This window comes from Castor canadensis, chromosome 12, assembly GCF_047511655.1.
Source record: "Castor canadensis chromosome 12, mCasCan1.hap1v2, whole genome shotgun sequence".
Lineage (NCBI taxonomy): Eukaryota > Metazoa > Chordata > Mammalia > Rodentia > Castoridae > Castor > Castor canadensis.
This window is the reverse complement of record NC_133397.1, coordinates 128,175,579-128,201,784: the sequence shown is the minus strand read 5'-3', so window position 1 is coordinate 128,201,784 and position 26,206 is coordinate 128,175,579. Positions and strand designations below refer to the sequence as shown.

At 40.4% G+C, this 26,206-nt stretch overlaps 1 protein-coding gene and 1 long non-coding RNA gene across 5 annotated transcripts in view; one reads left to right on the top strand and one right to left on the bottom strand.

Annotated features, from left to right (window-relative positions):
- The window catches only part of LOC141414967 (uncharacterized), a 51,754-nt gene extending 51,016 nt beyond the window's left edge, over positions 1-738 (bottom strand). The window contains exon 1 of one of the 4 annotated variants that reach the window (XR_012439993.1): positions 6-738. This is a non-coding gene — a long non-coding RNA (uncharacterized lncRNA). The remainder of the gene's footprint in view (positions 1-5) is intronic. The other 3 variants (XR_012439994.1, XR_012439995.1, XR_012439996.1) reach the window with 3 other exon arrangements.
- Positions 1-26,206, top strand: part of Abcd3 (ATP binding cassette subfamily D member 3) — a 61,071-nt gene that overhangs the window by 301 nt on the left and 34,564 nt on the right. Inside the window, exons 2-4 of the mRNA XM_020163936.2 lie at positions 14,085-14,121; positions 21,374-21,472; positions 22,856-22,944. Coding sequence (XP_020019525.2) covers positions 14,085-14,121; positions 21,374-21,472; positions 22,856-22,944 — 225 coding nt within the window. The remainder of the gene's footprint in view (positions 1-14,084; positions 14,122-21,373; positions 21,473-22,855; positions 22,945-26,206) is intronic.

Here is a 26,206-nt window from a genome sequence, read left to right as displayed (position 1 = left end):
GTCACCTTGGCGTGTTGTGGTGCTGCCATCTCGGCCCGAGGACTTGATTTGGGGGCGCGGGTGGTGGTGACTCGAAGGGGATGCGCTTGGCTCGGGTCCGCCGGGCCCGGTCCCCTCGCAGGGGTCAGCGGCCGTCCTGGCAGTCCATCGTTCCGCACCGAGGCGGTGCCCGGTGCGTGCAGGACAAAGTCCCTCCTCCAGCTTTGTAGGTGAAAGGGAAAAGTGTGTTCTAGGTGAGGATCGCCTCCTGCGTTACGCCCCACCGCGTTCCATTGAACTTTTGGGCAGGAAGACAGGGTCGCCGGGGTGGAGGGATGGCAGGCAAGGTTTTCATTTTCTGGGCGAGTGCAGGAGAAAGGGTGCTTACCTCCCGAGCGTTCTTGCAGTCAGTCTTTGGATCCTAGTTTTCGTGCACGGTGGTTCATCCACCCCTCTGGGCAGGGATGGTTGTCTCCCGTGCTTGAACCGTCTGGGATGTCTAGGTAGTCAGTGAGTTCCGACCAGCACTGACTGACAGGTGGCTCCTCGGATCCTGTTCCCAAGCGCTTTAGCCTTCTGTTTACTTCGTCTTACTAAAATCCGAAGCCAGGGCCTTTGTTTTCCTCCCTAAATCAGCTTAACGAAGTTAAAAATGATCCCCGTCACAGGCTGGTGGTTACAATACCGATTCATTTTTCTTCTGTTCAGTGAGTGTTTGTGTGTGTTTGAAGGATTCGTTCTGGAAAGTACAAAACGTTTTGTTTTGTTTTTCCCCCTATTGGTTTGCATGCTTTCGACGCTCCCACTGGCAAATGGAAGTTACTTGCTACCTGGGAGTGTGCTATAGGTGATGTTAAATACTTTACCTTGAGTGACATTTTCGCAGAGAAGTGTCTCAGTGCATAGAACAGGACAGCTAGCAACTTTGGCTTGCTTTTATGATTGCTTTTTCAAGAAAAAAACCAAAAAAACCACCTTTCTTTTCTGGGGAATTACATACATACAGAAAAATCCACATACCATTTTTCACAGGTAGAACACACCTGTGTCAGCAGCCAGATCCACTCTCATGCCCACTGATTTATGTATTAAGACCATAGGTTGTGGAATTTAAACCTAGTTTAGGGGATTTTAAACCTAGTCCAGTGAGAGAGTAGCAGGAAAGCAGTGTAATGGAATTTGTCTTACCAAATAATTGTGCCTGTTCATTCACTATTGTAAAATTCTTTAAAAAGCTCTTTGAGAAACTTTGTCAACTTTTGGAGGATCCTGTTACTGAACAAAATGTTGTTGCCCGTCTTTTGCATCGGATGAGCAGCAAAATCTTTGCTTTACACATTAAGTATTTTGTGGGAAGAGAATGCAGATTAAGACCAGATAATCATGAGGTTTAAATAACTGATTTAAAACGACTGAATTATTTTGAAGTCATTAATGATACGAGGCATCCTTTGTAGATGTACTTCCAGACTCTTACGCCTTTCAGTCACTACCTTCAGCTTCACAGTTTGAACCTTTTATTTTACTGGCCTTTGTATGTTTTGGGTAACAGGTCTAATTAATTTTAATGCCTGCTACTTAATTAAGGAGCAAGTGGTTGCTGGGACTTCTTTTGTCCCTCTTGTCAACAGTGGATTTGTCTTAAGAGTCTGTGTTCTCTTGGAATTGGATTGGTAATACATAAAATCATTTCAAGTTACAGTAGAATGTCATCTCAAACATTAGGAGAGTAAGTAATGTTCTGGCCTTTAAAAAAATTACCGTAAGGAATTTCTTTTCACCCGCTTAAATCATACACACATACATATACACACACAGCCTTTGCATATGCAAACTTTGCACATACACAAAATAATTTAATAATCTCCCTGTTCACTTTACCCAAGAGGTACCAATTTTGATGTTGTTTCATGTATACCTACTTGCTCCTTATTCCTTCTTTTCACAGGTTTTTAGGTAAAATTTATATACATTTAAATGTGCAATGATTAGGTGCACATTTTTTAAAACAAGCGGATATACTTCTGTAGTACATTCCTCTTGGAGTTAGGGTTTTTCAGTACCAGAAAGTTTCTTTGTATTCACTTCTGATTGCTTCCCACCACTGATGTGCTACTTTTTTCACTTTAGTTTTGCCCACTCATACATATTATTTTGTTTATAACTCTTAGAGGGAAAAGTGGAATCTTTTTGCTCATGGATAAGAGCCATTTATTCAGTGCAAAGGAAGTGTCTGTTTCAGGATGTTGTGTTAGTGTGCTGCAGGTAATAGGAGACATATATATTACATATATTTAAAAGGTGTAAGACATCTTTTTTGAAGGAGCCTACATTCTTGATAGGGAGAAGAATTGTAAACACAAAATATTAGAAATGCAAGGTGACAGAAGGAGGTGTACAGGCAGACATGCCCTCTAAGTTCTCAGAAAGGCCCGAGGAATGTCTTCAGGAAGAGGTAGGGAAGGCTTTGTTAAGGATGCGAGCTGAGCCTGGAAAGGGTGTGGGCGTGGATAATGAGATAAATTGAAGGTTATAGCAGCCTTTATCAGATTTTTGTTGCATTTATGATAGGCAGAGACATTGTGATGTTCTTTTAATCCATCTTCCACTGCCACCATCTTTTGAAGAAACACAAATACCATAATACTCCTTCATTAAAACATTTCACCCCCTCTAAAATACAAACCTCCAGTGTCATGAGTTTGTTCCTATCCAGCATGTGGAGTTGTACTCTCCCGAGCACAACGGGTTCTGGTTGTAATCCCCTACTTCCCCCAGCTCTCTGACTCAGCCAGTGAACATCCTCTCCTAGGTGCACGCAGTCTTGGGGTAGGGAATGTCTCCATGCTGATGTGGGCGTCTTCCGCTGTCCTCACGATAAGCATTCTTCTCCTAGCAGTGGCCACTCTGTGTTGTGCTGGTTTCTTTTCTTGTCTTCTTTCTACATCAGGCCCTCAGTCTCTTGAGGGCATGGACTGAGTGATCTTTGTTTATGTTAATTAATTAATTTGCTGGGGATTGAACGTAGGTTGTTGCACTTCTATGCCCCTAACCTTTTTGTTTTTACTTTATGTTTGAGATAGAGTCTCTCTAACTTAGCTCAGGCTAGCCTGGAACTTGAGATCCGCCTGCCTTCCCCTTCCAAGTAGCTGGGTTACAGATGTGTACCATTATGCCGGGCTTATGTATGTATGAATATATGTATGTATTTTTTGCAATGCTGGAGATCAAACCTAGAGCCTTGTGCATGCTAGGCAAGCACTCTGAATCACCTTTAAATCCCTTGTTTGGGTATGCCACTGGACAGATATTCAGTAAGTATTACAGACTAGCTCAATGATGAAGAACAATGATGAAGAGTTGAAGAACTCTTACGCATGATTGACAGGCATTGGAGATGTGAGACTAGTACAAACATGAATATAGACTTATGGCTGCAGAAGTGAGGGTTGTGTACCTGACAGTCTATATAACTTGACTGGGTAGTGGGCAATCAATGAACCAGTTTTAGAACGCATATCAGTCTATGTTGCCACTGTATTTTATTATCTTAAACCAACAAGCAAAACACACAAAATAGAACAAACCAGTTTCTTTCCCTACCCATCAGTGCTTGTGAAATAAAGTTCAGATTTCTCCTCCTGGGTTTCAGAGCCTTCCTCGATCTAGTCTCATCTTACCTGTCTAATCTTCTATGTACTGTCTGCCAGTAGGTGCTCTGTTCCAAGTGGGCCGGCTTTTGCGCTGCTCTTTGAGAGGTTATTTTCGTTCCTGGCTTTGGGGCCTCAGCCATGCTGTCAGCCACACCTGGAATTTCTCTCTTGGTATCCTCTGTTCGTCACCTCTTAGCATCCTTGAAGGATACCCTTCTGAGGTATTTAGCTCTCTACGGGGTGCAGACGATGAGTACCCCCTGTGACCTTCCAAAGCAAGCATGCAGGTGCCCTGCTGGCTTCATTACTCAGTGCCTCTATGGGTAAAACCCAGCTGGGTGATCCAGGTACACCTTTATCCTGTCTTCTTCTTAAAGTCCCGCCTACAAATGCTGACGCACTTTCTTCCTCCACACATTTCCGAGGAGTTTTTGGTGTTTGTGTTTCTCTTAGTCACCTCGTGCTTCTTTGCTTCTGCTCTAATTTACATCCCTCTTACATCTAGTCTTCTGAGCCTGCCTCTGATATCTGCCTAGAGTTCTTTCAAAGCACGACACACAAAACAGGCATTGTAGAAGATTCTGGTTGAACATGGGTGCAGTGGCAGGGATTATATCCCAGTTTAGCGAACATTTTAAAATTCTTTTACTTGGCCAATTCCTTGGACACTGCCCCTGCTGGAGATCTGGGGGCTATTTTTTTTTTGCGCTGAGTTTCAGTCTTGTGGCCTGTTGGTTGCAGAGCCTTTTCTTTAACATTTGAAAGTCCTCAGGCTTCCTTCCACTCCTTGCTGTCCCTTCCCACTAGCCCTCTAACTCTCTAACTCTCCTGTGAACTTCAGGTTCATCGTTACCCTTCAAAGCAAGCTCTATATGGCTTCACTGAGCACAACAACCGCACAGGTCCACCGAGTGTTTGCAAACTGTAAGCCTGAGTCATGTGAGGGGTTGGAGTTGCATGTGGCTCTTAAGGTGAACCATGAGTAGATGTGATGGCTGGCCCTGTGTGGAACCCTAGAATACAAGGATATGCCATGTGACCAGTGCTAAAAAGCAGCTGCTTACAGAACCCAGCTGAGGCAGATCAGGCCCAGAACAGCATCAAGAACTGTAGCTGTTTCATCTGCTGGGAGCCACTGGGTACTGGTTGTTTAATTAATTACGCTTCCCAGTTTAGCACGGGAGCATCTTTGGCCAAGTATTCTTTTCAGGGCTTTGGTGTTTGTTGTTCCCCTGCCTAAAGGGCTCTTTCCCAGATGCCCCATCCCTTATGCCCTCCTCTCTTTACTCTTTCATCAGACATGTTAGTGAAACCTGTTGCCTCTCAGTCTAAAATAGCATCGTCTACACATGCTCTGTCCACCTTCTGGCTTTTCTTTTCTCAGCCTTTTCATTTTCAAATGTGCTATTTATTTTACTTACTGTCCTCACCGTACACTTGTTTATCATATTTCTGAGCTTCGAGGATATAAGCTTGGTGAGGGAAGGAATTTTTTTCCCTCCTGTTCATTGTTATAGCCCTAGTGGCTGGAACAGTGGCTGGCACACAGTGGGCCCTCAGAAAACCTTTCTTGAGTGACTGCCTGACTATGGTTACTGTTGCTTTAAATAAAAAATTTTTCTTGCTACAGGTGTAAATGTTGTCTCTTTAAGTATATTAGGAGCTCTTTAGGAACTGGACCTATGCTTCCTGTTTGTAATCTCAGAAAATTATAGAAGTATCATTATTATTATAACTTCATCCAGGGCTTTCACCCAGGGCCTTGTGCATGCTAGGCAAGCACTGAGCCAGATCTACATCTCTAACCCTTGATTTTTTCTTCTTTCTTTTCTTTTTTTCTTTTGAGATGGTTAGGCTATGTTGTCTAGGCTGGCCTTGAACTCAGGATCCTCTGCCTACCAAATGTTGGGATTACACCTCCTAGTGCCACCATGCCTGTAACCTATCTTTGATATTAACAGTGCAAATATTAAAGACAAATACTATTCATAATTTCAAAACCATAAAACATACTTTTTTAGCTTCACACAGTCCTTATTTATATGCACTTTACATAGTTATAACTACATGTTTTGCTGTTTTCATTTAGAGTGTAAATCCTCCCCATGTTTCTGCGTGACCTTCATGCCTGTGCTTTTAAAGAACACATCAGCATTCCTCTGCATGGCTTTATCAGGCATTGATATTGGGTATTTAGGTTGCTCCTTGAATTTTTATACATAGTAGTGTATTTTTTTGTGACTGAACATTTTTGTCACTGTGGAATAATTTCTTTGGAATAAATTGCCAGAAATAGCATGAATGAGTTGGAAACTTAAGAATTTCTTCGGTGATTGTGGAAAGGATATAAACAGTGTGGAGCTACACAGATTACTTTTTAAGAGCTGTGCCTACTTGAGAGACTGAGTGAGTGCTAGTAGGATTATCCACTACTTACTGCATGTTTAATTTTTTTCTGCCTTTGAAATAACGTGGAGAGATTAACTTGAATGTGGTTTATACATTTGCAAGAGTGAACTTTATGCAGCAGCTTGGTCTTTTTCCCGCTTTTCTACTGATGCGTTTTTATTATAATTATCAACACAATTTAATAGGGATCACTGAGATATTTCACTGTGCATACTTTGTACATTGATCATGTCCTATCACTCTTCTACCCAGGTCTCTACTATCCTACACCCCTTATCCCAGCACCCGTCTCAGCCCCTAAGTAGTCCTGCTCAGTCATCCTTTCCACTCTTCTGTTTGCGTTCACGTATGACCAAAGGTGTGTGATCCTTGTCTTTCTGTGTCTAGCCTACTTTGCTTACCATGATGCCCTAGAGTTCCATCCGTTTTCTTCCAAATGACAGGATTTGACTCTTCTATGACTGAGTAGTACTCCGTTGTATACACATTCCACATTTTCTTTATGCATTCTTCTGATTTCAGGCCCTACAGATTCCATATTTTAGCTCTTAAGAATAATGCCATAATGAACAAGGGCATGCAGGTGTCTCTTGTGTTCCAGCATCCTGTCCTTAGCGTATGTCCTCAGAGTGAGTCAGCTTCATCTTGACTAGAGGGTAGCTTGGTGTAGTGGAAAAGTGTGGTCTTAGTAGTCAGAGATGGGTTCACATTTTTAGTTAGCCGTTTACTAGATCTGTGGCCTTGGTCCATTCCTTCAACCTCTTTGGGCCTCAGCACACACAGAGATAATAGTAGTTGTTTAGCCCCTGTGTGAGGATTAAACATAACATGGGCTAACCCAGTGTTCAACTCATAGGCTGTCTCCATGCTTGCGGGACAGCAAAATATCCAAAAATGGTTGTCTTCCTAAAAATTTCTTGAAATATGGCTGTGAAAAGCTCCCTAATGAAGCCTTTGTAAGCTGGCAGAATCATTAACTCTCAGAGTTGGAAATGGGTTTAAGTTAGTTTAGTTGATACAGTTTCAGGCTTCTGTATTTTTTCAGTTTCTGACTTCCAAACATGATACTGTTTTTGTTCCACTTGTTGCAGAGGTGATTTGAGTTCAGTGTCCAAAGTGCAGTCTCATTGACACAGAATAGAGCAGAATTGTCACTTGCCCTGTGCATCCTAAGCATAAGTTACAATAGCATAAGTTACATTCATTTTTATGACAGTCAAGTATGCTTTGCTAACATTCGTCCCTTCCTCTCCCTCAATTTGTTGTGCTTAGTTTTATTTTTAAACCTGGGTGCTGGTCAGTGTTGTCTTTATACTTTTCTTTGTTTGGGCATGCCACTTTCTCCTACAACTTTCTTGTACTGTATATTTAATAAGTATTTTTCTGCACATTTTCCCAGTAAGTTAGGCTTTATTGGATAGGACTAAGTGTACTTAGAAAACAGTGTACTCACACCACCCTGACCTTTGTCTTAGTTGACACCCTTTGGGTATTATATTGACTCCTGATTACAGACCTGGCACTATCCATAGTCTCATCTGTACTGGGCCAGAGTCCTGTTTTGTGATGTTTCTCTTGGAGCCAGCAGAAAACGGTCTTTATTTTCTGGTAATGGAGTGAAGATGAAAACCTAGAGCTGTATGTGGCATAGGAGAAGCAAAGAATCCCTGTTTGGTCTAACATGAAATGCCCTGTAGCATAGTAATAAGGTTTAGAGAGCTCCCATGATCCTTTTAGTTGTGAAGTCATGCTTGCACCTAGAATTTTCCCCATCCTTCTAAGTGACCACACCATATTGTCCATGGAGAAAAATAGATAGTACTTTTCCCCAGGATCTTCATTAAACCCACTCAAGACCTGATGAGGGGCATCACCTTCTAATCTGTTGCAACAGTGTAATTGGAGTTACTCAGAGGAAGAATCTTCTGCATTTTCTTTGGAGTTATGTATGGCAGATTAAATAAAATTTTATTCAAAATGGTATTTCTGTAGTATTTCTTTTGGAGAGATTTTATGGAATGTTAGTTGTTTAAAATAGCATTTATGATACTTCTACAAAAATTAGACACCAAGTCCTTGCTTAAGAACAATGATAGCATTCTTTTCTGAGTGTCACTTTTGTTGTGCACGTCTGTCAGGAATATTGCCTTGGCTGGCTGGTAGTTGTGCTCTTCAGTGCGAACTGTTACAGACACTAAGGCTTTCTGAGCCCTGGTTGGAAATAACTGTGAATGTGCTAAAAGGTATTTTTTAAAATCTACATTTCTTGTCGTTTTTCTAGGTTGGCAGACTTGAGTGAGTGCAACTTAATGAAAATTAATAAATTAATTTAATGACGTTAATAAATTTGAAAACAAAGCTCGCCAAAGTCTAGTCAGCAGCATTCCCACCTCTGTCCTGGTACCATGATATAGACATGAAAGTGGATTGTATGATTGACTCAGTGTGTAAATTACTTTGACTCCTTAATATTTCACATATGTTGGCATTAAAAATAAATGCACTATGTGGAATGCAGCAGCTTTTCTAGGTAAATAATAGTTTAGTTAGCATGCTGCATTTTATGGCACTGTTTCTCAAGTGTTTGTACAACCTAAACCTGTGAAGTGAGCAGCATTGAGAAATGGTGTCTCTTAAGGAAAAAGGCAGTGATTATTGTAATTTAGGGAACAGCACTAGAGCTAAGAAGTTAAAATTTCTCTCCTAATGCTTCATTGTTTTAAATATTAAACATTTCACATGATAAAAAGTTAATATGGACCACAGAAAGCTTGAAATCTGAAAAAGGAAAGGAAGAAACACCTACTGTATGTCATTTATTCTAATATCCACTGGTGATATTTTAATATCTCTGCAGTTAGGGCGCAGCTTACAACTAATACACCTAAGATACACACAGGCAGGATTAGCACACTGTTGAATTCCCTTTGTATTCGTGCTTTTACCTTGCTTGTAAAAATAGTGCATGTCAGCATCAGATTAAAACCTGTGACTGTAAATTCAGTTTACAGTTATTCTTTTGTATATTGTGGAAGTGAGCTTAGAAACAAAGCAATAAAAGAAGAAATTGAGTAGAATCAGATATTTTCTTCATTCCAGAACAAGGCAGGAGGAGGCAAATCAGTAGGTGGAAAAAAGGAACTGTTTAGAGGGACCCAGAGGTGCAGCCTGTCAGAGTTCAGTAGAGATGGTTATGAGGCTCTGTCCTCAAACATTGAGGGATAGGATCCAAGTCTGTATCTCGGTTAACTTGACATTGAAGTTCTAGGTGCTCAGGACACAGTGATAAGTAAGGTGGTCTCTTTCCTAAATGGATCTTACAGTGGTAAAAGACAAAACCAGTTTATTTGGGGGAGATTAAAAATTAAATCAGGCAAGATTTTTGCTGTGAAGAAACTCACAGATGATTGAAAGAGAATCTGTGTTTTAACATTTCAACACCACTTTTCCAGTTAAATTCTCAGCCAGCCCAACAAAACATCCTTTAGTAGCACTTTATTGAAGATGTCGTTCTTGGTTTACCTATGAATCCATCATATTGCATCAGGAAGTTAGATTTAATGACTGCGGGAATCATTTGATTGTCACAGAGTGCTACAGGGATGTTCGAACACCTTTGCTTATTCTGTACAAACAGAAACACTGGAGAGACAAATTGGAGAGTGATGAAATTGGTTGCAGCAGAAAGGAAGGGTTGTCACAGGGTAGGAAGGGTAGTATTGGGACTGCTGGAAAAATTTGAATAAGGTCAGTAAGTGAGCTCATAGCATTGTATCAGGGTTCAATTCCTCGTGTTGATGTACTGTGTTATATCAGAGAAAGTCCTTGATCTTAGGAAATAAACACTGAGGTATTTAAGGGTCCCTTACTCTCAGATGGTTTAGAGAAAATTGTGTGTATAGAGAGAGGGGAAGAGCAGAGAGAGAAAATAATAAAGCAATGCAGTAAAATTTTAATTAGGAAATCTAGATGAAAGGTAGCTGAGAGTTCTTTACCCTAGCAGCTTTTCAGTTAGTTCACAATTATGTAAACATAAGAGTTTTTTCATTTTGTAAACATTATTTAATGTGTGGGTCATTTAAAAATGTTTTCCAGGTTTTTGGCCCAGCTTTTGCACTAGCATGTCTCATCATTTGTACCCTTTAGGTTCCCACTGAAACAGTGTTTCTGAGGGTTCCAACCACCATGCGCACAGGTGGTTAGACAGGAGGCTGACACTTGTCGTCTTTCCTAGTTTTCAGTTATGCAGTCATCGTTAGCCATGCGCCCAGATTCCCCTTAAGAGATGCTTCATGTGACATTCTCCCTTTATTCTAAAGGTCTTGAGCATGTGGATAAAGGAATCCTATTTTATTAGTAGCAGCAAGGTAACCCTATTTGTGAATCTTGTAAACAAACAGAATGCCTCAGTTGTCAACTCCTGCACTGGGATTGCTAGTCTATCAGTTTGGGAATCAGCATGTTGATATTTTGGTGGGAGTTGCTTGTCACATATCGGTCATTTCAAATGTTGGTTATGTAGCCTTTCCTTTGGATCAGTCTTGTCATGAATTTATAAAATGTACTACTTTTTCAATAATTCAATTTTTAGTTTTTCTTTATCTTTCTGTTGTCTGTTTTTTATTTAAATTTTTGCTCCTATTTGTCTTTCTTCTCTCTCTCTCTCTCTGTCTCTCTCTCTCTGTCTCTTGTTCTCTCCAGTTAATTTTGTTGTACTTGATGGCAAGTACTATTCCTGTTAATCTCTGACTCTCTTACGACAGACCTGATGAGTCTGCAGGGCTTCATACAGCTTTGTAGAATTTTTGCCTTCAGATTCTTACTTCACAGTGTCCATTTATTTAATTATTCTAAGTTAGTGGTTTTTAACCATCCTTTGTGCTGCAATGAAGACCCTGCATACTTTGTTCTTACTTAAGACTGCTCACTGAGATAGTTCCTCATCTTCACTCTGTGCTCTGAATTGCTTTGCTAGCTTCTTCCCTGCTTGCCCTGTTTTCACAATGACTGTACTTCTAAGATCGTCTGTAGTTCCAGTGGATGAAACAATCAGCGTTTACCACAGCCTCCTAACTTTTATGACATGACTTCAACTGCATTTAAAAAATGCAGTCTTCCCCTAAAAGATGAAAAATTGCCACCACTGAGGACATTTACAAGAGTGAGATTTGGTCTATGAAAGAATTGCATGTGGAAAGCAAGTTTTGGGTGAGGCCCTGGGTTTGTCATAAGAGGCTCCTCAAGTGTTTGACTTAGTGTGTGACTGACTTAGTTTTACATGTCATTTGCTTTATAGGAAAATCTGTTAGAAACCTGTATCAATATTTCTAGACATGCGTATTGTTAGCATTTGGCTTTTAGTATGTTTGTACCATAGGCCTCAGCTGTCCACTTCCAGATCTTCATCCTTATGATGGTATTAAAATCAGATTATGCTACCTGGGCAATCACAAGACTCTTCAGAATTTGCTCTATGCATACATGGTGTATTTTGAAGCACTTTAGTGGTGAGTGGAGTCATTTGTGATCAGGTAAGGGTCTTTTAATGTGGCATTGGATAAGGCAGTCCACTCAGTGGAAACATCCAGGCATTAGGAGAAATCCACATATAACATCTTCTTTTCTTTTTCCTTTGAAAGTGGATTCAGAGGTAGCTGAATTTCTGAGCATTTATTTTGAACCTTTACCAGTTGTCTCGTCCTGTGGGTGCCATGAAAATGTTGCATCCTGCATGCGTCAGATTACTTGAGTAGGAAGCTGCTCATTCACTTGTTTCAGGAGCCCACAGCCCCAGCTCTGGCAGGCTGCCCAGAGGTGGGTCTAGCAGGTCTGCTCGCTTAGATTCTTTTTGCTTTGTAGACAGACTTTGAAAGTCTTAGACTGATTCAATTAAATGTCCCTTAAACATTAAAAAAAAATCGAAGGGAACTTTACTGACATCCTGAGTGAGAATAAATTTAGAAGGCAAAACCAGGTGTAAGTTTGAGAAGTACCTACTGGGTGCTGGACAGTTTTAGGCAGGGGTGCTACAAAGATGAACAAGACAGGGCTCCTTTCCAGCAGAGGAGGGCCAGGTGTACTGTCCAGGTGAGGGGGGTACAGAGACTACCTAAAGCTGTTTGAGGGGAGAAAATGGACAGAGAAGCCTTCTAAGACAGGGTCACCATGACTTTATGATCCTAAGGCACAGTTTTGGAGTGGAGGAGCACAGTGAATCATCAGAGTTGATGATGTAAGCAGGTCATTCTGGACTACCTGACACAGGCAGGTACTCTAATCCAAGAAGTGCTGAGTTTTAAAGGCAAGCAGGAAGCAAGCTGGCGACTGAGGAAGAATCGCCTTTAGCAGTAGCATGGAAGACATGGTGGGTGTCAGCGAGCATGTGGTACTCGTGGAAGCATGTGACACTGCCACCTTGTGAATGGACAATGGTCAGGTATTTGTAATTCCATGCAGTTGAATCTAAGGTAAGGGGAGCACAGAGCATTCATGCTGAGTGACCAGGGATGAGCCTGGAAAAGGGGCCAGAGCCAAGTTGTGAAGTTCTTGAGCACCATGTGATGGAGGGGTATAACAAACTGGATGTTGCTGCCTTTTGCAGAGTGCTGTGAGGGACAGTGCTCTACGGCTTCCATCTGGTTGGCTAAATTTTTGTTGGGCCAGTATCACAGTTTGAATTTTGCCCTAACTTGCTTTCTCTGTGTTCCACTCACTGGTGTTGATTCCAGTACACTAGTTCCATGAGACCAGAAGCTACTACAAATTGGTTGGAAGAAAATACGCATCAAGCAAGAAATTAGAAATGTGCTCACTGTTATGTAGATGCACAGAGTACCATGGCAGTGTGTTTTAAGAAGACTAAGCCTGGAGGTGGCTTGGATTAGTCAGAACATGAACTTGGCTACCACTCCTTCCATGCCAGCTTCCTCATTTGTAATGTGGAAAGGACCCACGTCTGCTCATCCTTTAGGAGACTGTCCTGGGGTTGCTCAAGTGATTGTGGAAGGATTCCCAGCAGCGAACATTTTTCTAATGTGGTAATGAATCTTCATTGTCAACCCGACTGGATTGAGAAGTGTCTAGGAGATGAGTAAAGCACACTGGGTGTGTGTGAGGGCGTTTCCAGAGAGGACTGGCCAGGGGAAACTCTCTTTAGCTAGGCAGCGTCATGCATAGGCTGGGTATCTGTGTGGAGTAAAAGGGGAAGAAGGAGTGAGCCCAGGACTGTAGGCATTCTCTCTCTCTGCTTCCTGGCCGCCAGAGTGAGATGCCTGCTCCACCATGTCCTGCTGCTGTAATGGACTGAAACCAGGAGCCAAAACAAGTCTTTCCTCCCTTAAGTTGTTTGTCATGTCAATGAAAAGTCTGAGTAACTTTGTTGGAGTCACTTTGCTAATGTCGCATTGGCCAAAACAGTTCACAGGACCAAATTTATTTTCAACAAGGAGAGACAGATTTCCCCTTTGCATGGGAGGATTTGTAAAATGTGTGTATGTGCTTTACACACGTGTGTGAAAGTTACCAGCATAACATGTCTTATAATAGTAGCAGTTAACATTTACTCGTCATTTTCTGTAAAAATACTTATTAGAGGTGAGCATGCCGAATCTGAAAGTCTGAAATCTGAAACTTTGAGCCCCGTGGATTTTTAGATTTGGGAAACTCAACCAGTACAGTATATGAAATACTCCAAAATCTGAAAAACTCTGATATCTGAAACACTCTGGTCCCGAGCATCTTTTTAAGGTAGGGGACACTCAGCTTGTATAGAGGCAACTGGAGGACAGGGATGCGGTGCTTGTCAGGCGTGCAAGAGGCCCTGGGTTCAGTCCCTGTCCCCCCAAAGCAACAACAAAACAAACGAACAGAACGAAACAACATAGAGGCACCTGGGCTATTCTTAGCAGGTTTTGTCTCAGGAGGATGAAAAAGAAAACACCCATGTGGAGATTTGGTACATTCTTTTTGACATCTTAGGATAATTTTAATGGTGACAACACTTTGCAAATAAAGTAAAGCTCTCTCCTTTTCTTTCCTCTGCAGTAAGAAAAGTGGAAAACCACCATTACAGAACAATGAGGTAAAACTTTTCAATCATCTACTTTTTGGGATTCCATACATTTATTTCATTTATTTTGTTTTATAATTTTGAATTAGATAAGATCATAGAATTTTAGAATTAGAAAGGAACTTAAAAATGTCACTTGCAGTCTACTGCATATTATAGGAACTCTTCATGAAATGTCATTCTGATAGCTGTCTTCTAGTGTTTTTGAGTGTTCACTCGTGGAGAACACAGTTCTGAGGAGGTGGAGTTCTGCTTGTTTTAACCCACCATGAGATGTAACTCCTCACCCTCTAGTTTCTTTCTTTTCTGTTTTTAATTTAAATTTTTTGAAAGAGGGTCAGGCTATATAGACAAAGCTGGCCTCAAACTCTTGGTCCTCTTCCCTCAGCTCCCAAGAGCTGGGATTGCAGGTTTGTGCCACCATGCCTGACATCCCTCTAGCTTCTTACTGATTGACTGTATTATGTATTTGTAGCAACACATATATTTGAAGGCACTTGTGTCCTCTGAGGTTTTTTTACCCTCTTACTAAGTAATTATACCTTCAGCTATTTTGTATGCGACATGGTCTTTAATCCTTTTTCAATTCTATATACCTTTTTTGGATGTATACTAGTTTCCCTAGACATTGTGCTTAGAATAGAAGGTACTTGGCCCAAATGTGGGTTACCTAGCATGGAGTACATCAGCATTACTCACTCCTTGACAGGAACACCATATTGCTAGCATTCAGCCTAACTCTGCTTCTATTCATTTAGTTGTAGCTGTTGTTTACATTAGGTAAGGTAATTGCAGATTGTAACCTTCAAGTATCTTTCTGATGAACAGCTCTGTTGACAGATCTCCCACGTCTTGTGTTCATCAGGTGATTTATTTCTTTAATAACAGCTTTATTGAGATACAGTCTACAAACTATAATATTTACCCTTTTAAGGGTGTAACTCAGTAGTTATTAGTATAGTCACAGACTTGAATGGCTATCAGCACTGTCTAATTTTAGAATAAAGTCCCTACCCCGCAGCAGTCATTCTACATCACTCTCTTCCTTTAGCCCCTGGCAACCACTCATATACTTCTGTCTCTGTTGACTTCCTTCCTGGGCCTTTCATAGACTAGCACTGTGCAGCCTGCTGCCTTTCACTTAGCATAATGTCTTCAGGGTCGATCTGGGCTTTGCTATATCTGTATGATGTTCTTTTTTTTTTTGCTGAAAGATATATACTGCATTTTATTTATTCATGCATCAGGTGAAGGACATTTAAGCTGCTTCCATTTTTGACTGTTATGGATAATGCTACTATGAATGTTTTTCTACCAGTTTTTGGGTGGAGGTATATTTTCATTTTTCTGAGGTAGTGTATACCTTGCAGTAGAATTTCAGGTCATATGGTAATTCATTTGATTTCCTTTAAGTAAAGACTAATCTGTCATTGGATATGTTACCTTATTGTACTTAATGGCTATTCCCTTAGTGTAATTTTCAGTGGCTCTCTTATGTCTAGTCTGTGAAGTACAAGGTGTTATCTACAAGTTTAATTTGCCTTCTCTTTCTGAAAATCGCTGTGTTGACGAAGTCTAGAGGATTACTCTACTCTCACCTCACCCCATCTTTGTGGGTTTCAACATTAGGGTTTATTTGACTGTGACTGGATCCAACCATGTCAGAATTTGGTTCTTATTTCTCCATTTAAGTCCACTCTAATTTTATAAACTTTATAAGAATTTTATAAATTTATAAGAATTTGCAGATGATATGATCCTAAACTTACTAAGATCCTAGATACTCCACCAAAAAACTCTTAGAGCTGATGAACACTTGTGGCAAAGTTGCAGGATACAAAATCAAAATTAAAAAGTCAGTGTCTTTTCTATAGACCAGTAATGAGCAGGCTGATGGAAACAAGCCCATGCACAATAGCCTAAAATCTGAATACTTAGGATAAACCTAATCTAGGTTTTAAAAGGCTTCTACAATGAAAACTATAAAACACGCAGAAAGAGACTGAGGGAGCCACTGGAGGATGGAAAGACCACCCATGCTCATGGATTGGCAGAATCAACATTGTGAAAATGGCTATATTACCCAAAGTGATCTACAGATTTGATGAATCCCATCAAAATTCCAAGGTCATTCTTCACAGAAATTGAAAATTCTATCCTAAGATTCATTTGGAAGCATAAAAGACCCTGAGTAGCCAAAACAATCCTGAGCACAAATAGCAACGCTGGAGGTATGACAATACCTGACTTCGGACTATAGTACAGAGCCAAAATAGCAAAGACAGCGTGGCACAGCCACAAAACGGACACAGAGACCACTGCAGTAGAACAGAAGGTGCAGAAATAAGCCCACACAGCCACAGCCATCTGATTTTTGTCAAAGGTGCCAAAAACATACGTTAGAAAAAAAGACAGACCCTTCAAGAATGGTGCTGGGAAAACTAGATTTCCATATGTAGAAGACTGTACTAGACCCCAGTCTCTCACCCTGGCACAAACCAATTCCACATGCATGAAAAATCTTAAAGTAAAACCAGAACTTTTGAAACTGCTAAAGGAAAACCGGTGGAAAGCTTTGACGACATCAGTTCCTAGGTCACACTTTTCCAAATAGAATCCCAATTGCTCAGGAAATGAAATGAGAATTGACAAATGGGATTGCATCAAATTAAAAAGCTTCTGCACATCAAAGGAAAAAATGACCAGGATCAAGAAATGACCTATAGAATGGAAGAAAGTCTTTCTCAGTTATGTATTGGATAAAGGGTTAATCCGGAATATGTGGAGCTCAAAAAATTAGACACCAAAAGAAAATTAATCCAGTTAGTAAATGGACAAATGAACAGTTTTCAAAAGAAGTCTGGTAAATATATGAAGAAGTGTTCAACATTTTTTAACCGTGAAAAAATGCAAATCAAACACCATTGAGATTCTCTCTCACCCCAGTCAGAATGGCTGTCATTAAGAAAACAAACAGCAACACATGCTGGTGAGGCTGCAGGGGCAAAGGGACCCTTATACACAATGGACATCAGTAGGGAGGGAGGCTCCTTAAAAACTACAAATAGAACTGCCATGTGATCCAGTAATACCACTCCCGAGAACATCCAAAGGATTTACCTACTCAAACATGTATTCACAATAACCAAAAGATGAAATCAGCCTAGGTGCCCAGAAACCAATGAATAGATGAAGAAAATGTGGCACATAGACACAATGAAGTATTATTCAGCCATGAAGAAGAATGGAATTCTGTCTTTTCAGGACAGCGGTTGGAACTGGAGATGATCATGTTGAGGGGAAATAAGCCAGACTGAGAGACAGTGCAGTCTCTCACACATGAAATCCAGTCCATAAAATGAGCAGCAGAGTGTGAAATGGGTTCTGTTTGGGGGTGAGTACCAGTGAGGGGGAGTGCAGAAGGAGAGGGAAGAGGAGGACAACTATGATCAGGTACTAATTTGCATGTATGAGAGTAGAACGAGACTGTTAAGGTTGTTTTGTTTTTAATAGAGGGGTGAGAGGGTTTAAGAAGAGAAGGGTAAATTTGATCAAAGTACATTATTTGCATATTTGCATGTAAGATAATAACACAAGGAAATCCTTTGTACAATTAGTATTTGCTAAGAAAAAGACGATTGGAAAAGGAAGCCTCAAATCCTTGATTCATTTCTTAATCCTTTTATTAATAAATGGCCCCTCAATGCCTGGCATTGTTCTTGGCTCAAGATACATGGCAGTTATTAAAATTAAATTCCAGCTATATGGGAGGTGTAGTAGGAGGATTGAGGTCTGAGGCTGACCTTGGATAAAAGCCTGAGACCTATGTGACAGATAAACTGAAATCAACAAGGGCTGTGGGTGTGACTCAGCAAGTAGAAGAGCAAGCCCAGGGCCCTGAGGTCAAACCCCAGTACCATGGAAAGTAAGATTAGTCCATACCTTCTGCAAGCCCACTCATGTCCTAGTACTGTGTGTTTAGCAAAGGAGGAAATTAGAATAGCTTATGGCACTTCCAGTGAGCTCAGCTGGCTCCTGCTGACTAGTGTCTCAAGTCTCCCAACCCTCTAGTAGTGTCTCTGTAATCCCTGAACATTCTGGAGATCAGGTCGACATTTTGTTCTTTGTTCCATCATCTCTCTTTCCCAGTCTTCTGCCACCTCTGTCGCCAGCATCTCTTCTGTCTGTATGTCGTCACATCTGCACATTCTAAGACAGCCTGGTTCATTTCCCTTGTTTTGTCCTCTTCCCAAGTGCTGTGTAGGATTTTGTTTTTGTACATACTTATTTGCAGATTGTGTTGGTGTGAGCAAGATAAACTTAAGTCAGATGAAATGACTGGCAACAAAGGTCACAGCCGTGCGCTGATTGCACACGTAGAGGTTAGGAAGTGCACACATAGAGGCACACGTGCTTAAACGGACTCTGGTAGATGCATTTAGATATTGGCAGTTTGTATCTCCAGTGGCAAGTGTAGGCTTCTGATACTTGTTCACTAGAATTTTAAAAGTTTTCAACAGTGAATATGAGAATGCAATTTGAAAAGGATTGTTTCTCATTGAAATTTTTCATAATCACAATGTCTGAGAGGGGGTGGGGTGAGAATGTTGCAAGATAGGCAGAGTTGAGACAGAAAACAGCATAGGTAGTTTATTTTATTTAAATATTCATTTAATTTGATATAGTGCACAGTACTAAATTCAAAATACCATGCTGGGTTTGGTATTCAACATTCCTGTGTGTATTATTACATTATTGAATGTATTGGTCTGCATATGTATCTCCATAAACAATATAAGTAGAATTATTTTATATGCATAGAAGTTTTATAAATCCACTTACGTGACTTACACGCATCATTCTACTTTTCCCAGTGTAATGCCTTTTATTTTTTATTATTAGCATATAATAACACTCTGTAATATTATATGTTACTATGTATTATATACTATACTACATATTTTGCACTATATATTGTACTACAGCAGGTGTACAGGGATACATTGTGACATTTGCATATGTGCTTATCATAGATCTTAGTTAGATTCACCCCCTCCACCATTCCCCTTATCCCCTTCTTAAAACATTTTTAACAGGTTTCATTCTTCTGTTTGCAAAATATACCCACCATGTTCACCCTCCTTCACCTTTTCCTTATGTTCTGCTCCCCGCAATACCCACCACTGCAAAAGACCTGTTTTACCCTCCTGTCCTCCTTTTTTTCAGTAGTGTATATTGATAGTCCAAGGGGGTTTCACCCTGGCATCACTTACTCTTTCTCTACCACCTGTTACTCACACCTTACAGGGCATTATGTCATACTTATATATAAATGGACGTTTCAGTAGTTTTCATTCTCTTAACATTTTTTTCCCTCCTCCCTCTTGAATTTTGCCCAGGCTGGCTGCACCAGGATCCTCCTATTTATGCTTCCTGCATAGTGGGACGACAGGTGAATGCCATTGTACCCAGTGTTTTTTTCTGTTGAGATGGGGTCTTGCAAACTTTTTTTTTGACTAGACTGGCTTCAAACTGTGATCCTCCTGATCTCAGCCTCCCAAGTGGGTAGGATTACAGGCGTGTGCCACTGGCAATCAGCTTTAACTTTATTTTTAAAGGCAGTTGCTTGTGTATTGCTGCTCTTTATTTTTTTTCTTCCTTTATTTTCTGAGTTTGGGGAAATACAAATGGAGATTTAGGTTGAAGTTGTAAGGTTTGGCTTGAAGTAAGTAGGCTAGCTCAGCTAAACAGGCTGTGAATAAGGTTTGTTGTCTGTAGTGGTGTGTCCTCATCTGGAGCTTGGGTCAAGTAGGCTTCTGTGGAGAGAATGAGCGCATCTGTGAGACATGGTTGGCAACCTTCTGGGTCTGTGCTGCCATCAGGGGCTGAGTGTCCTGAACCTTCCTGTGCAACCCTGTACACACAGCGCCTTAGGCTGTGTAGTGGGCATTATGACCTATCTGCAGGGTCTGCTTATTAGAGGTCTGTGTACAAAGCACTTAGCATGTCCGGCATACAGAAAGTAGTATTTTAATTCAGTACTAAACCCAATTAGACCTGACATTCACCAACTTAGATACTAATTTAATTAAAGCACATTTGCATATTAACCCAAGAAATGAGCTGTGATCATGGGTTTGGAAAGGGCTAGGTGGAGAGAGGTTCTAGAGCTCTTGCCTTTTCTAGGAAGCTTCTCTTGCCTGGACAGTCCAAGGCTAAAATAGTAAATCTTCCCTGCCACAGGGCCACGGGCCGCTGGTGTCACTTTGTACCATGGGCTGTGATGCTGTCACTTTGCACTTTGTTTTCATGGACCCATTGAAAACAAGGACGACTTTAAGGGCAATGGGGTTATCTTATCTCAATCCTTCTACACTGATAGCAAATTGTCCATTATACTGTGGCTTCTAGGCTGTGCTTTACAGGCCCTGCCTAGCTTTTCTGACTTTGTTCCCTGTGCTGTGGTCTTGCTGTGGCATGTGCGCACCAGTTCTGTTCCAGCACTGGGTTTTGTGCTTGGTGTTCCTTGTGCCTCACCCTCCTGTTGCTCCCTTTCTCCCAAATAACCCCATAGCTTCACTCTGTTTCAGCTTAAATGTCAAAAGCTCTTTAGGGTCACCATGTCTGAACCGTTCTCTCTTATGACACTGCCTCGTCTATCTGGGATGGCTTTTTGCTGGCTTACTTTTATGTGTTTCCCTGTGAGAGTGAGAACTACGTTAGGCTAGAAACCTTGTCTACCTTTGAATTTAAGAAGAGGAGAGGGCAGGTTGGCACATTGCCGATTGGAAATGGTAGATGATAATTCTAGGAATCTAAAATCTCAGTCCTTGATGTCAGGTAAAGTCCTGTTCAAGGTGTTCAATAAGCCTTCTGGTAATCGACAAGTGGGCAGTAGTAGAAGTCAGTAGCCACTTCCTGCTTCTTACCTGTCCCTCTGACCTCCCCACTTCTACACCTTTCTCGTAACTGTGTGCAGACTGGCCACTCTGCTGTTCCTGGAAAACTTCAAGCGCGCCTTCTCATGGTGTTTTGTACTTGTTACTTCTGCGTGTGCCGCCCAACTTCCAGCACTCATGCCTCACGGCCTTGCTCAGTTTCTTGGCCTGTTTTCTTGGAAGCGTGTTGAATGGGAAGAGCACAAGTCTGTGCTTTGTCAGTGGGTGTCCATCCTGATGGATGTTCTACACGTTGACTTGGATAAAACATGGCTCTCTAATTGCTGTATTATCTTAAAAGGTCTTTTTTCCTCCCCTCCACGTAGAAAGAAGGGAAAAAAGAGCGAGCTGTGGTGGACAGTGTGCTTTTGTCAAGGCTCTCACAGATCCTGAAAATCATGGTCCCTAGAACATTCTGTAAAGAGGTAAGTCTTATGAAATGATGATGTTACCTGTTCGACTTTGAAGATTCATGAGATTATAACAATCATGATGCTATGGGGGAGTGTTTTGTGTGTAGGTAAAGAAGGTGATTAATTTGACTGACAATCCTCTGGCGTACACGCATTCTACTCAGCAGTGTTTTCTAAGTTTCCATTCTGTTCATGTGAGATGCTGGAACTCCTCAGTGCAGCTTCCTAATGCTCGCCTTTATAATAGGTAAATACTCTGAGCAAAAACAAGACTCATTTAAAAGGCAAGGCTTTTATTATGTTGAGATGTGACCAGTCAGTGAAATGAGATTTGTTTGAGTGCTGCTTCTTAAGATACCCCAGATGGTTCAGCAAGTGATTTGGTTGAAGTAAAATTTTATTAGTTTTTCGTGTACCCTTTTATCCAGATTATCTTATTGGTTTCGATGAACACTTCTAACGGTTACTGAAATATGTGCTTTCATCATCTTTACTCCCTAGCGTTCTCCCAACCAGAACCAGAACCTTTGTCTCCTCACCATGCCGCAGCTGTTCAACCCCTGAGCCCGATCGTGTTTGCTCCTGTTCTTACCTGGATAGGATAGTGTTCGTTAATTAGTCTTGCTTCCAGGATCTCATTTTGAGTCTTTTCTGCCAAATTTATCTTCTGAAAACATACCGCTTCCCATTGTTAAGATTTTTAAGTGTAAACTTTTCAAGCAATAGGAAGACAAGGATAGAGTGTTCCGTAAGTGCTGTAGCTCGAAAAAAACAGGCCTGTCCTCGGTCACTCGGTGCTTGTTCTTCCCTTCCCCTCAGCGGTGTGTCCTTGAGAAGTTCTAGAAGAAATAATGGGGTAGTCTTTGTCTTTGCCTGATTAGATGAGTTAATTCACATTCCTCAAAGCAAAGAAAGGAAAAAAGCCAAAAATATTTACATTCAAATTGAACCAAATTTATTCTAGTTGGTACAATTTGAGATTTTAATCTGTTAGGTGTTTAAATATGTTTTAACCATTATTGTCATTTTTCACCACTAAAGTTGTGTATTAAAAATAAAAGGATGACTATAGGTTGATTCAGGTCATCTAACTCATACTTCTAGCTTCTGTCATTGACTATGTGTAGGAAGACAAGTCAGTTGAACTCCGTGGGATTCACTTTTCAATTTTGGATGAGAAAGAGTAAATGGTCTGTAAAGCCTCTTACGTTTATATTATACTTTTAAGTTCCTTTTAAAGTATATTTAATTTGACTATAGGTCAAATGTAGCCCAACTGTATTACGCAAGAATGAATAAAGCTTTGAATTTTGAAGCCAAAAATGTTACCAAAGTGATATTTTTTTTTTGAACTTTGTAAAGTACATTGGGTTTACTGTGCCTGGCTTATTTTAGACAGGATATTTGATACTGATTGCTGCCATGCTTGTGTCTCGGACATACTGTGATGTGTGGATGATCCAGAACGGAACACTCATTGAAAGGTACCAGTGCCCCTTCCTCCTATGTGTGGGTTGTTAAGTTGTCTCCTATGTGGACGTTGTCTTTACCAGCAAAATGGGGATCTAAGAGAGGTGAAGGACATGGAAGTCAAACTGCATGTTTGTTCACTGACTTTAGAAATGTGTGTTTCCCCTGTGTCAGGCATTAGGCCAACAGTGTAGGGGTGTGCACAGCAATGCACAGGAGAAACTGTACCATGCTGTGCTGAGCTGACAGTCTATAGAGGGTTAGAGACAGGCCAAAAAGTAAAATGCTGTGTAACAAGTGAAAGCACCAAGTGGGACTCTGAAGAAAGATCATTTATGGGAAAACATCAGCGATTTCAGTGCATGATAGGAGCATGTTTCTTAGAAAACGTTCTGAAGTTAGTGCTTTTTACATTTTTTCTTTATATTCTTCCTACTTATATTATCCACTGCAACTGACAATTTTGAATTTAAAAACTTAAACAATGTCAATTGGAATATCTTGGGTTGTTACAACCTCTCATCATTTGTCTGTTAATAATGAATTTATTACACCTATTTAAGTGTCAGAGTAAAACTTTTTCTCAGATTTCTGTCTCTTAATATACATTATTGTATCAGAAAATTTCTTAAAATACTTCCTCTAAGGAACTTTTTGAATGACACACCCAGATTTTTAAAATAAAGGCTTTTTCTGTTAGATCCTTTTTTTTAATGTATCCATTAAAATTAATTAATTAATTAATTTTTTAACATTAATGAATGTCTTTATTATTTTTTTTTTCATTTTTCTTTTATTATTCATATGTGCATACTAGGCTTGGTTCATTTCTCCCCCCTGCCCCCACCCCCTCCCTTACCACCCACTCCGCCCCCTCCCTCTCCCCCCGCCCAATACCCAGCAGAAACTATTTTGCCCTTATTTCTAATTTTGTTGTAGAGAGAGTATAAGCAATAATAGGAAGGAACAAGGGGTTTTGCTGGTTGAGATAAGGATAGCTATACAGGGCATTGACTCACATTGATTTCCTGTGCGAGGGTGTTACCTTCTAGGTTAATTCTTTTTGATCTAACCTTTTCTCTAGTACCTGTTCCCCTTTTCCTATTGGCCTCAGTTGCTTTAAGGTATCTGCTTTAGTTTCTCTGCGTTAAGGACAACAAATGCTAGCTAGTTTTTTAGGCGTCTTACCTATCCTCACCCCTTCCTTGTGTGCTCTCGCTTTTATCCTGTGCTCATAGTCCAATCCCATTGTTGTGTTTGCCCTTGATCTAATGTCCACATATGAGGGAGAACATACGATTTTTGGTCTTTTGAGCCAGGCTAACCTCACTCAGAATGATGTTCTCCAATTCCATCCATTTACCAGCGAATGATAACATTTCGTTCTTCTTCAGGGCTGCATAAAATTCCATTGTGTATAGATACCACATTTTCTTAATCCATTCGTCAGTGGTGGGGCATCTTGGCTGTTTCCATAACTTGGCTATTGTGAATAGTGCCGCAATAAACATGGATATGCAGGTGCCTCTGGAGTAACAGTCTTTTGGGTATATCCCCAAGAGTGGTATTGCTGGATCAAATGGTAGATCGATGTCCAGCTTTTTAAGTAGCCTCCAAATTTTTTTCCAGAGTGGTTGTACTAGTCTACATTCCCACCAACAGTGTAAGAGGGTTCCTTTTTCCCCACATCCTCGCCGACACCTGTTGTTGGTGGTGTTGCTGATGATGGCTATTCTAACAGGGGTGAGGTGGAATCTTAGCGTGGTTTTATTTTGCATTTCCTTTATTGCTAGAGATGGTGAGCATTTTTTCATGTTTTTTCTGGCCATTTGAATTTCTTCTTTTGAGAAAGTTCTGTTTAGTTCATGTGCCCATTTCTTTATTGGTTCATTAGTTTTGGGAGAATTTAGTTTTTTAAGTTCCCTGTATATTCTGGTTATCAGTCCTTTGTCTGATGTATAATTGGCAAATATTTTCTCCCACTCTGTGGGTGTTCTCTTCAGTTTAGAGACCATTTCTTTTGATGAACAGAAGCTTTTTAGCTTTATGAGGTCCCATTTATCTATGCTATCTCTTAGTTGCTGTGCTGCTGGGGTTTCATTGAGAAAGTTCTTACCTATACCTACTAACTCCAGAGTATTACCTACTCTTTCTTGTATCAACTTAAGAGTTTGGGGTCTGATATTAAGATCCTTGATCCATTTTGAGTTAATCTTGGTATAGGGTGATATACATGGATCTAGTTTCCGTTTTTTCAGACTGCTAACCAGTTTTCCCAGCAGTTTTTGTTGAAGAGGCTGCTATTTCTCCATCGTATATTTTTAGCTCCTTTGTCAAAGATAAGTTGGTTATAGTTGTGTGGCTTCATATCTGGGTCCTCTATTCGGTTCCACTGGTCTTCATGTCTGTTTTTGTGCCAGTACCATGCTGTTTTTATTGTTATTGCTTTGTAATATAGTTTGAAGTCAGGTATTGTGATACCTCCTGCATTGTTCTTTTGACTGAGTATTGCCTTGGCTATTCGTGGCCTCTTGTGTTTCCATATAAATTTAACAGTAGATTTTTCAATCTCTTTAATGAATGTCATTGGAATTTTGATGGAAATTGCATTAAACATATAGATTACTTTTGGGAGTACTGACATTTTTACTATGTTGATTCTACCAATCCATGAGCATGGGAGATCTCTCCACTTTCTATAGTCTTCCTCAATCTCTTTCTTCAGAAGTGTATAGTTTTCCTTGTAGAGGTCTTTCACATCTTTTGTTAGGTTTACACCTAGGTATTTGATTTTTTTTGAGGCTATTGTAAATGGAATTGTTTTCATACATTCTTTTTCCGTTTGCTCATTGTTAGTGTATAGAAATGCTAATGATTTTTCTATGTTGATTTTATACCCTGCTACCTTGCTATAGCTATTGATGATGTCTAGAAGCTTCTGAGTAGAGTTTTTTGGGTCTTTAAGGTATAGGATCATGTCGTCTGCAAATAGGGATATTTTGACAGTTTCTTTACCTATTTGTATTGCTTTTATTCCTTCTTCTTGCCTAATTGCTCTGGCTAGGAATTCCAGTACTATGTTGAATAGGAGTGGAGATAGTGGGCATCCTTGTCTGGTTCCTGATTTTAGAGGGAATGGTTTTAGTTTTTCTCCATTAAATATAATGCTGGCTGTAGGTTTGTCATATATAGCTTTTATAATGTTGAGGAACTTTCCTTCTATTCCTAGTTTTCTTAGAGCTTTTATCATGAAATGATGTTGGATTTTATCAAAGG